The sequence below is a fragment of the Scatophagus argus genome, chromosome 2, assembly GCF_020382885.2.
Source record: "Scatophagus argus isolate fScaArg1 chromosome 2, fScaArg1.pri, whole genome shotgun sequence".
Taxonomy (NCBI): domain Eukaryota; kingdom Metazoa; phylum Chordata; class Actinopteri; family Scatophagidae; genus Scatophagus; species Scatophagus argus.
In genome coordinates, this window is record NC_058494.1 from 13,943,522 (window position 1) to 13,960,629 (window position 17,108).

General features: G+C 39.9%; 2 protein-coding genes across 3 annotated transcripts; both read right to left on the bottom strand.

The window, feature by feature from the left end:
• Window positions 1–164: 164 nt before the first annotated feature.
• Window positions 165–7,144, bottom strand: zglp1 (zinc finger GATA like protein 1). 2 transcript variants are annotated; one of them, XM_046411551.1, is made up of 5 exons: window positions 6,842–7,144; window positions 3,336–4,799; window positions 3,139–3,251; window positions 2,005–2,095; window positions 165–1,177 (listed from the first exon to the last, which is right to left on the bottom strand). In XM_046411551.1, exons 2-5 carry the CDS (start codon window positions 4,784–4,786, stop codon window positions 1,045–1,047), a joined length of 1,788 nt encoding a protein of 595 aa, XP_046267507.1. In that variant the 5' UTR covers window positions 4,787–4,799; window positions 6,842–7,144; the 3' UTR covers window positions 165–1,044. The 2 variants fall into 2 exon arrangements, with proteins under 2 accessions (XP_046267507.1, XP_046267500.1); XM_046411544.1 differs by having other exon boundaries at window positions 2,005–2,098.
• Window positions 7,145–7,266: 122 nt separating this feature from the next.
• Window positions 7,267–10,137, bottom strand: fdx2 (ferredoxin 2). The gene is made up of 5 exons (XM_046411565.1): window positions 9,932–10,137; window positions 9,543–9,594; window positions 8,794–8,900; window positions 8,593–8,680; window positions 7,267–8,484 (listed from the first exon to the last, which is right to left on the bottom strand). Exons 1-5 carry the CDS (start codon window positions 10,116–10,118, stop codon window positions 8,328–8,330), a joined length of 591 nt encoding a protein of 196 aa, XP_046267521.1. The 5' UTR covers window positions 10,119–10,137; the 3' UTR covers window positions 7,267–8,327.
• Window positions 10,138–17,108: the final 6,971 nt, after the last annotated feature.

Sequence of the window (17,108 nt, forward strand, 5' to 3'; positions counted from 1 at the left end):
TCCTTGTACCTCTCTATGTAGTTTAATATGATATGTGTACCCTTCTGAAGCTATTATACTATTTTATAGGGATTTATACCGAGTTCAGGCCTTATTACTATCTCAAAAGAACCAGGAAACAAATTGGACGGTTCGTACTGAAGTTAATACTGACCAAAACCACGTAAGCACACACAAAAATCTATTTTTTTATTCTCATAGAAAACAGGAATGCTAAGAAAATCAGTGCACCAATCAAACCAGCAACATCCCAAATAAACAACCAGAAAAAACAAAACCAAACCACAATTAGAAACAAAGACAACAAATTAAATAGCGAAATGTAACTTTTGCGACTGAATGTCTATCCGCTAAATGTAGCAGACAGTCTCGCTGTGAAGGTCAAGAGAAGGAAATTGTTTTGCAGTTAATAACAGTGAACACAGCGCTGAGCTCAGGCTGCCATCTACTGCAGCCATCTGACACCATGGACCGTTATACACGAGCAACACTGAGGTTATTTAAATGAAAAATGTCACCAGTTGTGACTAAACTTTCTACTAAATGTGTTTAATTCCTATAGTAGCCCTTCAATGTACCATTAATTTACACAACTGAGCTCTGCTGCAGACTGTGCTTCATCAGTATAGTTTCGTGTTAATGGAGGAAAACAAATCCATCAACTGTATAAGTTGATACATGCTACATAATGCTTAACAGGTAGCACAAATGGGATCAGTGCAGTGAAGAATGAAGTACAATTTTTGAGACATTGTCTTCCAAGTATTTTTTTTAAGAGTTTCACAAGTTTTTTAAACTGTTTATACTTTATTTTTCCCCTGGCATACGACAGCATCAAGGAAGATGTGCTGCTGCCTGAGGAACAACACTGCAGCAGTAAAACTAAATTTAATACTCTGAGTCAAGCAAGATGTAAAAAGCTGGTGTGTAGAGGACTCAGAACTACAGGAGCAGGGAGTGTCGTGTTGAACTGTCGTGTGCAAGTGTGTGCGTGAAGAGCTTTGTTACATGTGGACATAAAAACCTTTGCTCTGTCTATGTTCTCTAGGTGGTATGTTTTCGCTGAGCTGAGGTCAGCCTCACAAAGTTTCCACACTTGAGGCAGCTTGAGTTGGAGTTACCCTCTTTTCTGGGGATATGCCAGCAGTTGACACAGCGCACTCGGTACTTCTTATACCTTCAAAGTCAAGACAGAAAAATAATGAAAAGGTGATTGAACTCCTTTCATTATAATGTTTATGTGTTATGATGAATGCCGTTTTTATCCAGTCCGCGGAAATTGTTGCCATTTATCTACAACGTGTATATTTGAAATGTCCCATTTGTAGAGCAAATTGGTGTTTATTTCTGCAGGTAGAGATTATGACAGAGAAAACATTACACGGTCAACACATTAACATCAAGTGCTTCAAACAGTCATCCTCAGATTAACTGCTGCAAAGGTGCAGCATGTATTTCCTGTAAGCACTAACACTTGTGTAACGTGTACTGAGACTGTACACTGCAACTACACATAATAAACAGTAGTAGTAAGTTTCTTTTGAAAGTGTGAAGAAGTTAATTAAATCTGACTTTTCACTAATGAAAACCATTGATGACAATGTGCCAGTAGCAGGCTGTGGTGCTTTAAATGTATTATTTTGGCTTGTGTGGCATTCTGTAGTTGGTAATTTCATAGAGTTGTTTCTTATATACAGAAGTGTTGTTTCTGCCAATTATTTAGAGGCAAAATAAACGTAATAAACTAAATGACAGGAATATCATTTGGATAAAATTATACACAGTCTAATGCGATTACATTTTCATATATCACAGGTATTACATTTTGGAACTATTTTGCCACTACTTTCAGGACAAAACATTGTCCAGCCAATATTGGAAATAAAAATGACTGCTTAAAAGATTAAAATTCCATTAAATTCAAATGTGGCCTTTGCATACCTCATGCCCTTTGTGTATGAGTTTTGGAAATGTTCAACAGCCAGCAGTGGTAATGAGAGCTACCTTATTCCACAAGCATTGCAGAGTGGGGTCCCGTCCTCTGCATCCCGCCACATGGGGGTCTTCCTGGTGCAGCATGATGCACACACTTTACCTTCTTGTCAAATGGAAAAAGAAACACGTTACAGCCACTTTAACATAAACGTACATAAAAACTTTGTTCTTCTTTTTCTTCCTGTCTCAAACAAGGGCATATATACGATACAATCACAAATATTTACTGGTAATTAATGCCACATTTCAGCAATAAGATTAACACTATAGTGTGACATGGAAGGAAATTATACAAACAATATCATCTACTGGGTGAAAGAGAATATTTTGTATTTGTAACTGTATACTGTAACATCTATGCTGCATTTTTCTGTTAATCACCGACATAACTAAGGCTGTAGTAAGGCTGTTTATCTACATGGTGATAGGAGTCTTGGCTGTCAGGCCTCTGAATGTTGCAACTAGAAACTTGTTTGTGTTCCCTTCTGACTACAGGAGAAGTGTATGTAAATTTCCAAATGGTGAAGGTTTGTTGTTTTTTTGTTTGTTTGTTTTTTAATTCTTATGGCTGCAATGAAATAACTTGACAAATTTCGATTCTGCTGCCACTGGAAATACACTGACTCAAACACGGGCTGTACAGCTGAGAGTAAAACCAACATGGAGAAATTTATATTCCATTTCTTGGTCTTGAGAGAACTTGTTGATACACATTATGGTCATAGGATGTTTACACATCAGCTTCTGTAAATACTTGTCAAATGTACACCACCTGTCCTGAGAACGAAATGCTGTGAAGTCACATTTTTTGATGTGGTGGCGAACTCTAGTGGAGAAAACTAATATTTCAAGCAAATACATACCAACACTTTGATGCATTCATTCAACTTTCAACTGAGCATTCAACTCATGTATCTGAACCTCCTTAAAATACTACAATTAGTCAGTAAATATGGATTTTGTCATTTATTTTCTCTTTTGGGTTTTTTCCCCCTCTTATTTCAGTCATTACACAAACTTGTCATTTCAGGCTCTATACTAAATACACACACACACACGGCCGTGGCAATACATTTTAAATTACAAGCGCTGTAAACTGACATCAGTGTCACTGAACAGTGCAGGTACTTGAGTGTTACTCACTGAAAACACTGGTCGTCGAGTCGCTGTCCTCATCTGAGCTGCTAGTTTTAATGGATTTCTGGGATGCCCGTGTCCTCAGCCTCGGTTTTCTTACAATCTTGCAGAGCTCCTTGCTGTGATGAGTACAGCAGACATCAATAATGTGTGTAAATTTAACTTACTTAATAAATGCCAAAATGTAATGGATCTGTCACTACCTGTACTTTGAAGTTATGAGGAGCCGACACTGCTCCCTACTGTCGTCCAGCTCTGTGTCCATCCTGAACGTAACTCCTTGGAATTCTGGGTCTTGGATATCAGCACTGCGGCTGGGATGAGGTTGTTTTCTAGGTGTCTTGGTTCTCCACTGCTGGGTAGATAGAGGAACTGTTTCCTCTGTTTTCACTGGCCTTGGTTCTGGTTTTGATGGAGCAGAAGGTGTGGGGTTTGTTTCTCCATTACAGCTGGAGCCTTTTAGTTGTGCGACAGGATGGAGTTTTTCCACTGTGGCAGCAAGTGCACATTCTAGTTGAGATGTGGTGATTTTGTGATCTTGTTTTGGGGGTGAGTGACACTTCTCTGTAAAGCTAAATGAGCGTGACGCTGATTGTGGAGAAGACACAGTGTCACACTTGGCCTCTGTACTCAAAGCAAGGTTTGCATTGTGGTCTAATGCTAATACAGGTGTTGTCAGATATATGCTTGCATCTACACTGGAATTAAAAGTCAGCTGGGTAGCGTGCGATGCATTACTGATGTGTGTTTTCTGTGACGAAACATTTTGAGAGCAAGGTACATTCAGAATATCCTGTTCGCGAGAGAAACAACACTTCTTAAGCTCCTGGTTCCACTTAAATTGTCTGTTATCAGTGAAGTTGTCGTCCCTTTTATCTCTGTGGGGAGGCTGATAAGATGCCGTTGCATTTTCCTCCTCCAGTTCTGGTCTGACAGTGTCTGTTTTTTCAGCAGTCTTTAACTGAACAGAGTTTTTCACACAGCACTTCGCTTTATAACTACTGGCTCCTCTACTACAGACTCTCACATCTTCCACAGCACTGACAGAGGCTGGGATTTCTTTTTTCTCACAGATGAGGACAGACTGCATAAAAGCATCAGCACTTATGCAGTCACCTCTAACTCTCTGATTTGTTACACTTGCTGTTGCAGCCAATGCTCTGTCTATTGAATGGCCTAATGTTGTAGCAGATAACATTAAACTTGGGTCTGACTTCTCTGCATCACTGTGGTGCAGGAGCTTCTCACACTGCAGGTTGATCAGGCTCAGTACTTTCCAGGGGCTGTTGCATTTGGAATGAGACTCAACCAAAGTTGTGACCTTGCTGTGACTTTCCTCCTTCATTTTTTTCATCTGATTGTGAGGCACCATATGAGACAAACTGTGTTGGTAGGAACTATTTGAGATTTGAAATGAATGTGAATCCTCTTCCTCTTCATTAACTATCAAAGAACTTTGCCTGTAAGTGTCATTTAGCCACGTGGAGGGTGAATTTGTGTCAGGGAAACTTTTGTGGATGGGAGAAGCTAGCTTGGAAACTTCTTGGAAAAGGTAAAAGAGCGCTGAGTGCTGAGTGCCATGGGATGCATCATGTCCCACTGTGCTCTGGTTTCCCTGGATAAAGGCAGCTTCTGTCTTTGGTCCTGTGCTCATATTTGGCCAGAGTCTGCATCATAAATACAAACAAACAGCTTTGAGATCATTAGTTCCCAACCTGGGGGGGTTATGGCCCCCTCAGGGGGGCAATACATTTCAAAGACTGCATTCTTTCACCTCTGCAATATTCTGACATTCTGAGTCAGAAAAATTAGTCATGCATTTATTACTTCCAGGCTGGATTATCATAACTCCCTTTTATCAGGTTGCCCCAGTAAGTCTCTAAAGACTCTTCAGCTAATCCAGAATGCTCCTGCACAATTACTCACAAAAAACAGCATTAGAGATCATATTTCTCCCATACTGGCTTCTCTACATTGGCTGCCTGTGAAATCCAGAATAGAGTTTAGAATTCTTCTCCTCACATATAAAGCCCTGAGTGGCCAGGCACCATCATTTCAAGAATTTCCCTCCAGGGATTAATAAAGGAATTCTGATTCTGATTCTGATTCTGATCATATTTTAAAAGGTTGATAGTACCCTATTATCCCACCAGATAATGAAATGCTTCACAATCCCAAGATGTAGGGTTACTTGTGGTTCCTAGAGTCTTCAAAAGTAGATCGGGAACCAGAGCTTTTAGTTACCAAGCTCCTCTACTGTGGAACCATCTTCTGATTTCGGTCTGGGAGGCGGACACCTTCTCTTTGTTTAAGAGCAGACTTAAAACGTTCCTTTTTGATAAAGCTTATACTTAGGGCTGGCGCCTAGTTATGCTGCTATAGGCTTAGACTGCTGGGGGATCTTCCACGAGGCACCGAGCTCCCTCTTCCTCTCACTCTCCTTCTGCACACATTTATGTCCCATTAATGCATATCACTAACTCATCTTCTTCCCTGGAGTCCCCCACTGTGATTCCTACTGTTTAGTCGTAATGTAAAGACCAGCTCCATATTAATGTGTATGTATTTAGTATGTGGTGTGAAGGTTAGGTGTCCCAATACTTTCTCTATAGTGTATACGCATATATGAAGGAGCTAAAAGGGCTTCTAAAGCTCAGCAGGTTTCCAACACGGGCACAAAAGGAATATAACATAATTTTATAAATTAACATAAATTAAAACACAGTGACAGCAGACAGGCTAATACTCTTGTCTTGTTTCCAAATTGTGGACAACAGTTAAAGTAGTGTTAGCCTGAAGACATTACCAAGTTTGAGATGGTTTTCTTTTTAAAATACGCCCACATTATCATAATCAATAAGAATTAGCCACGTTATTAACAAACCTAATAGGTCCGAGCTGTCATTTTCCTTTTTAAACAGACATGACATGAAGCCGCCGGATGTAGTTTATTAAGACTCACCGGAAGAAATGTAACAAAACGTCGAACGCTCAGTGCAGTTTAAATGTCTTCTAGAACACAAATGTAGTACTTTCGTCCTAGAATTAAGATTTTCGCGGTTGTTTGAGTTCGACAGTCGCGAGCGCAAAAGCTGCGCGCGCTCATAGACATCAAAGGGCCTACAGAAAATCAGTGAAATTGTCACGGAAAATGTGTATTTGTCCACCTTCCCTTTCTCATGTTTATATAACTATGCTGTGTCTTCACTGACTTTACTAAATGGTCTGATCACTCTGATAAAACTGATCAATAAGAATTAATAAGGATTCAGAATCAGAATTCCTTTATTTATCCCCGAAGGGAAATTCTTTAAACTATTAAACTGATGGCCAGTTTAATAGTAGCTTAGGTAAGTGCATCTTTTTAAGCAACTGGCCTGACTTAATATTTTAACTCCATGAAGCCTACAGTTTGCTTCTTTATAATTTTGTGGATCTGCCAGAGCTGGCTACAGGCAGCCTGTAGGCTAACGGCATGTTCTGATCCATTAACTGTGTAGCGACACTCTAGCAAGTTCCCTGTGTTTCCTAGGCCATATTTGCTTCATTTTTGGCCTCTATGGTCAGCCGCGACTATCTTTTGGGCCTGAAGAGAAGAACAACAACAACAACAACAGCAACAACAAGAGTGCTCCGAGTCAAATTCACAGTGTGCAGTCTACTCAGTTAACCTGCCATCGCTGTTCTCTAGTCTACTGTTGATGCTCACCTCAGATCTCCAAAACGATCATCAACTAACTGATGAAGTGTGCCACCTCACTGGGAACTCGTACTGATGGAGCTCGTTGCTATGACCGGGTCGTGTTTTGGAACAGCAGGAATTGCGCGGGTGTTCTCGGTTTGCTTGATTACACCAGCTGGGGAGTAAAACTGCTTCCCACACAGGGTCTCGGTTTCACTTGGTAGCTGCTGCAAAGCGCTTTTTTGCGACAACACAAACGCGTGTTTAGACATTTCCTGGGCAAAGGAGGCTATTTCACTGTCAATGGCTGTCTGCTAATCACGCAATGGACAAGTTTGTTGAAGTTTGGATAAAAACAATGGTTCATGTTAGCGAGTTTCACCCCTTTGAGTCATTGTAGCAAGTGTTTAAGGTTGTTATGAATGACAAGTGTTCAAAAACAACTTTTTTAAAACTGATTTTATTGCACAACTTTAAATACTTATAACTTTTAAGACGTAACATACACAGTTCACTTATATTTGTGCGTAAGTTGGACAAGTACAGTAGACTTAAGTAAAGGGATGTAGCAAACCCATTTCATGGTAAGCTGAAGTCCACCAGCATCAGTACGGTCTCCACCTCCATCCAGCTCTGGATGGAGCTCAAAGCACACCTGAATCACATCACCTGAGAGGAAGCACTTTACAATGCATTCCCCATCTCACACATGAGAAACAATTCAGCCAAATGTGTTGAATTGAAATGTTTTTGATAAATAAAACAAAAGTCTAAATGCTGGTTTATTATATTTAAGAGCCCACTGTTTCAGGTAAACTTTGTCTTTCAAACACTCATCATTATATGGCTTGCTTTTCAGTGTCTGGCTTTTGAGGTTCGCAACTCTGTGCTAACTATTATCAATGGATACTTACTGATAAGCCATCACAACACCTACAAATGAACTTGGTACATGAATGAAAGTAGACGCTATGCATACAATATCTGACAAGTGACTCAGGGTAGCAATGACGGACTTGATTTCAGAAAACCATCTTGTGATACTTGTGCGTATACTTGTGCGTATATGAGCTGTAACAAGGAATGTTCTATTTAGTCACACAAAGATGAAACCTGCTCTGCAATATGTAAAACAAATGTGAAATGTTTTTTTTCAATTATCAGGTGTTTTAGAAAAGAACAGTTTGTGAGATTCACTGGTGCCATAATGCTGGCCTGAGAACGCTTCACAAAAACAAATGCATTGTCAAATTAAACCATCACAGTCTGGAAGCAACCATTAATTTCACCTTCACTGAAATGGTGTCTGACTCTGCATGTTCTCATCTGCAGGTCCGTCCTGTCGATGGCCAACTGTGGAATTTGTCAGTCTACGAGACATCTTGGGAGTTGCTACGGACTTTGCTATCCTAGCCGTGCATCTCTTCACGGTCGCACTACCCTCTCTCAACGGGCAGTGTAGAGACACCCTCTCATTTCCGTCAGTCTCCCTCTTCATTGCATGCACATCGTCTCAATGAGGTTTTGGGGTATGCCCATCCACGTAGAAGTTCCTTGTGACTTTGGGCAAGGTCAACTCAATGCCATCAAGCTCTCGAGTGAGAATGATCTGGCATCCCAGCCGGGAGTTCTCCTGAAGCATGGGCGCCATGTCCAGCATGTCATCCTCCCTTGAGTGCCAAGATAGCTGTCATTTACAGTGATCTCCCATTCACCTCATCACACACATTTGCTCACAATCAAATGGTTAAGTAAGATAACATTTGTAGCAGACATACCTCTCCTCAGGTTCTGGCAGTTTGTCAAAATGGGCAGCATTCACATAGACATGACATGTTGAACAGGCCAGCGATGCCTCACAGGCTCCTAAATGAAAGAGCAACACAATTAGTTATCTTAACACTATTAAATAAAATAGAAATAAATAAATAAAAAACAAAATATATCTAAGAAACAACTTCAGCTGTATAAATGCTCACCTTCTAGATCAATACCATGTTTGTGAGCCAGATACAGGACATTATCTCCCACTTTGGCCTTAACGGGGATCCTTTGGCCAGACCGATCTACATAGACCACATTCACCCTAAACAGCAGTCAGTTGAAAATACTTAAGGTTAATGTATAATCACATATATGGAAAGGTTTTGTTAATTTGCCATTCTGGTCTTTTAATGCTTAAAAGAGGTTAACAGAAAAGAGAATACAGCAGTAGAGAAATCCCGACAATGCTGCATATATTTTGGCTGTAAAATAAACTGATTAAAATATGCATTTCTTTGTCTGTAGCCACCAAATTGTGGTCCACACATCACATGTAACAGCCTGTCAACACTAAATAATCTTAAATAACTACAAACTAAAGTTGTATACGTTAAATAAATTTAGTGGAGTAAAAAGTAAATATTATAATACATTTTTGGTATATTTGCCTCTAAAATGTAGTGGCATGGAATGAACTTTTTTTAATAACTAATAATCAGTATCAGCACTGCAAAAACCATATCGATATGTATGAGTGATCAAAAGAAAAAAAACGCAGAGAGCACAAACTACAAAACTCATTGTTGAGAGCAAATGCCACAAATGTTGAGTGCTACCACTGAACAAACGCTAGTAGTCGTAGTCGTGGTAGCAGTAGTGCGGCTCTTAGTAAAAGTATGTGTGAGCTGAACAACAACTGAGGAAACCGGGTCAATTCAAAATAAAAGCTTCTTGTCAAACTTACACATCCTCCGGGTCCTCCGCATTAGAGTTCCCCTCCTCACTCTGGTAAAGACCTTTGAAAAATGAAGCACGAACAACAAGAGCTGGGATCAGTATCAGCACCTTGTCACCAAACCGGACGTGGAGAATGTTTAACTTTCTTTGAGTTTCACAACCCAATCTGGGAACACTGATGTGAAGTTACACAAGTGTTATTGAGCGGACTTTCGACTCTAATAAGTTCTGATATCATTGGATCATCTGCACGCCAGACTATACTGGTCCGAAAAACAACATAAACACTTGAATAAAAAGAGAACCTATTAGCATTTATCGTAAACAAATCGTCCCGATAGAAGAACCAGCCTATTAAGGCTAAACGTGATCACGTTAGCAAGCTTCACCACTCACCTATACTCGTCTGCAAGTGTCGATTTATGGTCCGGAAGCTTTCAAAGGAACCCTTCCTTTGTAAATTAGCCACGCTGCCCACACTGCTCTTTAATCTGTTGAGAGGACATGTGCTACAGTCCGGCATGACTCTAGAAAGTCTGAAAGTCAGCCCCACACCAGACCGGACTGCAGCGGAGGCCGCCATGATTCTGTTTTTGTCACATGGGCGAAAGTGGCCAATAGGAAAAGAGCGTTGGCCGGGTGACGTCTCTGCTGTAACGTAAAGTTCTGACAACAGAGGGCGCTCCTGCTTTACACACTGCACAGAGTTCACAACATAAGAATGATAAGGACTGATAACATAGCATGATAACATAATCGAACTGTAGTAGACTGGCAATATTTAGATATAAATTTACATTCAGATATTGATTGTTTACTTAAGTTTAAATAAACAACAAAATGTACTACGGATTATGCAGAATGACTCCTGCCAGTGTAGCTGTAAATAAGTATGTAATTGGATCATTAATGTTTAACATGTGATCAGTGCTTTAATGTTATGATGTAGTTGGTCATGATGTTCTCCAGGGTTCATGTTTTACTTTACTTTACTACATATATATATATAATTCACTTATACATATATAAGTGAATTTCCCCACTGTGGGATCAATAAAGTTCATCTCATCTTATCTTATCTTATCTTATCTTATCTTATCTTATCTTATCTTATCTTATCTTATCTTATCTTATATATGACAGCTACAGTGGTCACTTTTTACGTGCAAAACATATAATCATCTTATAAAATAGTTCCAGATTAATTTACCCAGCAACATATAGAATATTTGCAATTGGCTCCAATTTGACCAACTACCAATTTGCTGCTTATATGTTAATGCATTAATAATAAGGATCATAAACATTACACATTACAATGAACTAAATAATTTAAAAATAGAACAAACAGAAAAGAGTCATTGTGCACAATGAATATTTTCCCTGTCTATTTTTTTTCTAATTTTAGTAATAGTTGTGAACTTTTATTCAAACAAAATGTAGGCCCTCTGGTTGCAATGAAGTATAGGATTTGCACAGTAGCCTACTGTTTGAATACTCATCACAAAATATGATTTGGCCTTTAGCAGGTGAGACTGGCCTGTACTGATTTCTTCTCTCAACTTGTTGCTTTCTCAAGAGGATTTTAGCGATAAGTGACGATGATGTTGCATTCGCTGTGTAAGCATTGAAATATTTTACTTTCCCTCAACCGAGTTTATCTTACGTTGCAGTGTGAGATTGACTCCACCTCAGCTTGCATCAATAATATTATTCCTACTTTATAATATATAATAACAGTATCTCTATACTGCTCTATAAGTTGTTTTCTAAATTGCCACATATGTATTATAATCTAACAAAATTCGTGCTAAACTTTTACTCATAATGGAGGGTTTTGTGTGTATTCCAGTTGCAGCTTCGACCAGTCTAAGCTTGTTGAGTTATGTCTGTGGGTAAGGAAACAGGCCCATGGTTCAAAAGAATCAAAATACAATATTTAGTATTTTGACAAAGTTCCATTCAACGTGAAGCGCTGAAGTTCCCAGCACACACAATAAGAAATACATGTTCTGCCTTGTTTATGTGTGCTGTAAAGGAAGACAAACCGAGATAAGAAATCTGACACAGGCTAGCATCAGAAAACTGAGATCACTGGTGTGTGTGAAGACAGAGAGTGATGTTATGACTAGAGGCATGTATAGGGCTCAGATGTCCTGTTTTCTCTCTCTTTCTGTACCGCTCTGTCCTTGACATCTGCTTAGAGAGAAAGGAAGTTATCCTAAAAAAAAACCCTAAGCCATTGAACATACAGTCCCTTTACAGTGTAGTATAACTCCCCCAGAGGAGCATTGTGTTGATATTTGAAATGAGATTTATAGCTCTTAGTGACTCTATGAGTGATGAGCTCATCCGCTGGGGTAGCACTATAATTTGTGTTTTGTTTCTTATCTTTATTTCAGTGTCTCATAATGATCTGTGGGAAATCCACTCTCAACGGGGGGTTCTATAACCCCCCCCATCTGGATTTGGCTGCAGAGGTTCCTTCAGTGGCCATAAAAAGGAAATGGCGTACTCTCATGTCTACATTTTTGTTTTATAGTGAGTCCCAGGAGTCAGCTCACTGGTATATAGATTATTACACTTTATATACTCTAAATCCACATAATGAAACACCATTACACTTTCATGTATGTATTCTCTTTGACGCTCACCTGCACTGGTAGATTAGAGCCCCGGGACAGTTTACCTGTGTGTCTGTGAAGTCTGTGAAGTTACAGCACTCAGTATATCATTGGTCCCTGTTGTCACTGCAGGTGGAGCCCGGGTAAATGTGTGTGTGTGTGTGTGAGTGAGTGAGTGTGTGTGTGTGTGTGTGTGTGTGTGTGTGTGTGTGTGTGTGTGTGTGTGTGTGTGTGTGTGTGTGTGTGAGAGAGAGAGAGAGAGAGAGAGAGAGAAAGGGTGTGTGGGAGAGAGAGAGGGAGAGAGAGAGAGAGAGAGCATGTGTGTGTGTGGGTGTGCAGAGGTGTGGTGGGTGGAGGTTGTGATGCTTGACCTGGATTTGAAGTGGTCCTCCCTGATGAGTATGCAGTACAATATCTCATAAACCCCATGCACACGTATATTCATACTTCCTTAAGCACTGGAATAAGAACAAGATGGCTCTTAAGACAGACATGCACATGCAGCACACACACACACACACATGTGTATATGTCGCTCACCCTGAGCCCAGCAACAAAATTCATGTGTGGATTTTGTAGCAGTGATACAGCAGTGGAAACTCTCCAGAGTATGCCATGTGTATGTATACAGCGTGTGTTTCCAAGGACAAAAAAAAGAACGGAAAAAACATAAGACTTCCCAACAGTCATTTTGGGGCCATGCAATCGCTCCCATCAGCAATTTTTATTCATCAGACTTTTCCCACTTTGTTAGTCACAACAGAACTGAGCCTTGTATTTTTAAAAGTCGCAGTTTGGAACTTGGAAAACAGGTTTCTTTTTTACTTCTCTTGAAGGATAAGTCTGGTGATATTCTATATTTTACTTTCCACAAATCCCATGAATACACCAAACAATGGATGTCATCTACTATTAAGTATTGTCTGTGCAGCAGAAGCCCTTTTACAGCCCACGACCTCCACTGCTGCACTGCAAAAGCTATTAAAAATATATCAGTGAGCCACGTTGTTGTATTGGATGACATGTTTACTTACTTCCATGAACATGGGCTCTGTAGTAAATACTGAGTCGACCCCACATGCACATAGTCAACATACTCGCTTAGGGCACCAAATTAATCCTAAGATGAAAAAGAAAATTTAGTATTGATTCCTGTTTGAGTAACTTCTGTAAGAAAACTGCAGTCTTCAGCAGTTTTGGGAAATTATTTCACCTTACTTAAAAATGAAATTATAAGGAACAACCAGTTTTGGGCTGAGTACCACAGACCGGATGAGGAAGTCAGAAAATATTGCGAAAGAAGTAACACATTAGTGGTGCTGATATTTTCTTGAATTTATTGACAGTAACAAAAATACAGAATAAGACTAATCTTATTATTTTATTTCATTTCTTTTCTGTAGTTTGAAGTGATTTGTAAGACCAAGACGTTTGAAGAATTTGTAGAAACCGAATTCAAAACAGGAAAAATATTTAAAAGGTTTGCCATGCATGTCGATGCGTGACAATGATTGCAATTTTTTCTTGCATGTTTACACACTGCCTGCAGTCAGATTTTAGTTCCCCTATTTCATGTTATTTCTGGCTCTACTGTGAGTACATCATCAGTTATGATCATCCATATTAGGCCCTGGGTTGAATGATAGCAGTTGTTTCATTTGATTTCCCTTGCTTTACTGCCCTCCTTTGGGTACAGTCTGCTCAGAGTCAGACGTCAGAAGGCCGTTCCCAAGGGAGCGCAGAGTGTGAATGTTTCATGGAGCAACAATGCATTTAAAGCTGCTGTGAATGATGCAGTGCGAGCAAACATTTATAGCCCCAAACTGAAATTTAGTGATTTCCCTTCAGTGCCCAGTGTAATGGGACGAAGGGCTTTCTTGAAATCACAGGTAGAAATTTTACGGCTGTTTGACCATGAAGAGAATGTTCAGAACATGTCTGAACGACTATAACTGAGTTTCATTTAATCTTATCATCATCTTTGTCTTAGTGTCAGAAACTACTCTGTGTGTGTGTGTGTGTGTTTCTAAGGATGCATGTACCTGCAAATGTGCATACGAGAAGCATTGTGCAAGCGGTGTCATAATTCCCTTGTCTCAGATGACTCACACAAACCTCTGACGGTAACTGATCAGGAACAGGTTTCCGAAAGGTGCCCCTATGCCCTTTCATGCTTCATGCTGTGTGGCAATGCTTGTTTCTCAGCCAGACAAAAAAGGAAACTTACCATCAGTGTGAGTTAACACAGCAGCCTGGGAGCTGGCATCATTACACGCAAAACAGCCTCTTAGTCAAATGTGTGTGATGTTTATGTGTCTGGGACACTTTCTCTAGTATGTGTCACACATTTAATTGTAGGAGCATTTTAGGAGTCTCCTTGGGGCTCAAGGTTATGCTGGGTTGTTTGTAATAAATGACCTTTTTTCACACACAACACTAAAATCTGCAAAGCGGCCATTGGTCACAGTGTTTGTTTTAGCTCGAGGTCTGGATTTGGTTTAGTGGTTTCAGTCTGTGGTCCGAGCGACTACCGTCTGGCCTGTGACTGACAGCGCTGACCGCTGACTGTTGACCTCTGACACCAGATAAAGAAAGGCTGCAGAGAGAGGCCACAGACTTCGGGGGTCATGGAGGTGCAAGTAATCATGTCAACAAATCCAAACACACCGAGGAAGTCATGGGTCTGTTCCAATTATGCTTTATTTTGTTGCCAAATTTGGTTAAAAAAAAAATAATAAAAATGTGCATGTGGGTAAGTTTTGAACACACTTACATTTACATAAAATTGTCCTTTGAAGATGGATATTTGTTGTGTATGTGGGGTTTTCCTCACATTTAAAGGATAAGGCTAAAACAAAAAGTGCTTTTCATTAATTTCACAACACTCACTTACCCTTCTGTATGTGTTCCTACTAAAGACATACATCTCTACATACACATATAGTTCTATTTTTGGGATAGAAGGTTTTAGGAAATGTTACAAAGTGCATTGTATTGTTTCTTATTGCTCAAGAACAGCTACGAAACAGACTTAGGCAATGCTGGTTTTCTCCTGTACATTTCTTGTCAATAAATTCCATGAAAAGTCCAAAAACAAAAAATGCATTAGTGGGACTCTCAATGCTCTCTGTCTTCTATACTTTCCATTTGCGACACTTATTCCCATTCTTTCCTTCTGAAGATATAAATCTTTAAAATGTGCCTCAACAACCCTACAACTCTGCTCATTTTTAAGAGGCACTCAGTAATTTCCTCTTGGAGTTGGGAACTGGAGTTGGTAACAGGTCACTCAAGCAGATTTTGGGTGAATTAGTTTCAGTGGTGCATTAAAAAGCCTACACCGTAGTAGGACAGTGTATGTTGTATTGATTGTATTGATCACTGCAAAAATGGCAATATGGAGGTCTGTGGCACAGAAGAATAAGTCACATCAGGCTTTGGCTCCACAAACAATTCTTCTTAGCTTTGGTCTTCTCTTGAGATCTGTGTGTTGTTGTGTTGTTATGATATATAACTAAACTGAAGTGAACTGAACTGAATTGTTGATAATGGATCAAATATAGACTATCACAAAGTTTATTCTCTAAAAGAACTGACTCATCAGTCACAAAGCTTTGTGGGTGAACACCAACCTGTCAATCAAACCTGTGGACACCTGGGAAACATCAGCTTTTTGGATCCTGCACTTGGATCATCATACTGGGCACCAACCTCAGGCCCTCTCAGCAGGGTGATTGATGGCCTCCTTAGGGAAGGAGAGCAGCCCCAGGCTTCCTCTCTGCTGTGTTAACAGCAGGTAAAGATCACTTTCACTGGGACAAAGAGTGTGTGCGCCTGTGCGCTTATGTGTGTGTGTGAGACAGAGTGAGAGAGGGGCTTTACATTATGTAAATTAATTTAAAACATCTGTATGTGTATGCATGCCTGTGTAAATGTGTATTCATGTGTCTGAATGTACTTCACTCCAAATGAAAATAACTGACTGCCTGCCTGTGTATGTGTGTGTGTGTGTGTCTGTTCTTGGAGCTCTGTGTGTTGTTGAATTATGGGTGTAACAGTGACTGTAACTGACCCTCCAGGACCCAGACCTGGCCTCTGCAAAACATTTAGTTCAAAACAGAGTGCAATGTGTCTCTGGGGGACTGAGAGGTGTTAACGTCATGACAAACTGGACTCTGTTTCACTCTGCAGGATCCAACTTTTCATTGTGTCTATAAATTGTCCATATTTCAACAGTATATTTCTAAATGAATAGATAACCTTTAGAAAGTGCCATGAATGTGGTCACAGGGGTTTGCTTTTATAATTAGATGTTATTTTTGTTTAATTGAAAAAATAAGAATGGACACATGCTAGGCCTACTAATGCAGGATCTAGTGAAACACTTCACCAACTCTCAGGTCACACTGTGTTCAGACCCTAATTCTCTGCTTAACCAACACAAACAGGATCTGAGAGTTTGTCTCAGATGTTTCAGTGTTTGTCTACTTTGCGATGTCTGACTTTTTGAGATTCATGTTACATTCATGGACATTTTTCATCTTAGTCTCCAAAAGGGCAGACATGAAAACAGGATTAAGTAAAACAGTTTACTGGAGGAATTTCTACTCTAAAAGGGAGAAGTCGACTCACTTTGTACTTTCACATGAAGTGCTTTCTTTAAACCAAAATACATTCCATGTGTGGCGTCAGGGTGTACTTCCTCCTGACTTTCTGATCATTATTTTAAACTGATGGCAACATGTGAAGTCTTATTTTCTTCCTGTTGCCTGTACAACTTCTAGGAAAAGTATCACTCTGGCATCAGACAAGTCAAGTCTCAGTAAGCTCATCATTTTTGCTTTTCCTGACTCACTTCGTTCTGCCTCTCTTGTTTATCCTGCACGTTCTCCCTTTCCACTCCTGTCTCTGAAATGGACCCCCATCCCTCATCCACCTCATGACGAAAA

What these genes read in the sequence shown, in the direction of transcription:
- zglp1 (XM_046411544.1), bottom strand. Translation starts at nt 4,786, where the DNA reads ATGAGCACAGGACCAAAGACAGAAGCTGCCTTTATCCAGGGAAACCAG. An exon ending in CTCGACGACCAGTGTTTTCA is followed by an intron (nt 2,099 to 3,138) that starts GTGAGTAACACT and finishes CCATTTGACAAG; the next exon opens with AAGGTAAAGTGTGTGCATCA. An exon ending in TGCAATGCTTGTGGAATAAG is followed by an intron (nt 1,178 to 2,004) that starts GTAGCTCTCATT and finishes TTGACTTTGAAG; the next exon opens with GTATAAGAAGTACCGAGTGC.
- fdx2 (XM_046411565.1), bottom strand. Translation starts at nt 10,118, where the DNA reads ATGGCGGCCTCCGCTGCAGTCCGGTCTGGTGTGGGGCTGACTTTCAGA. An exon ending in ACACTTGCAGACGAGTATAG is followed by an intron (nt 9,595 to 9,931) that starts GTGAGTGGTGAA and finishes CATTTTTCAAAG; the next exon opens with GTCTTTACCAGAGTGAGGAG. An exon ending in CTGCCAGAACCTGAGGAGAG is followed by an intron (nt 8,485 to 8,592) that starts GTATGTCTGCTA and finishes TTGGCACTCAAG; the next exon opens with GGAGGATGACATGCTGGACA.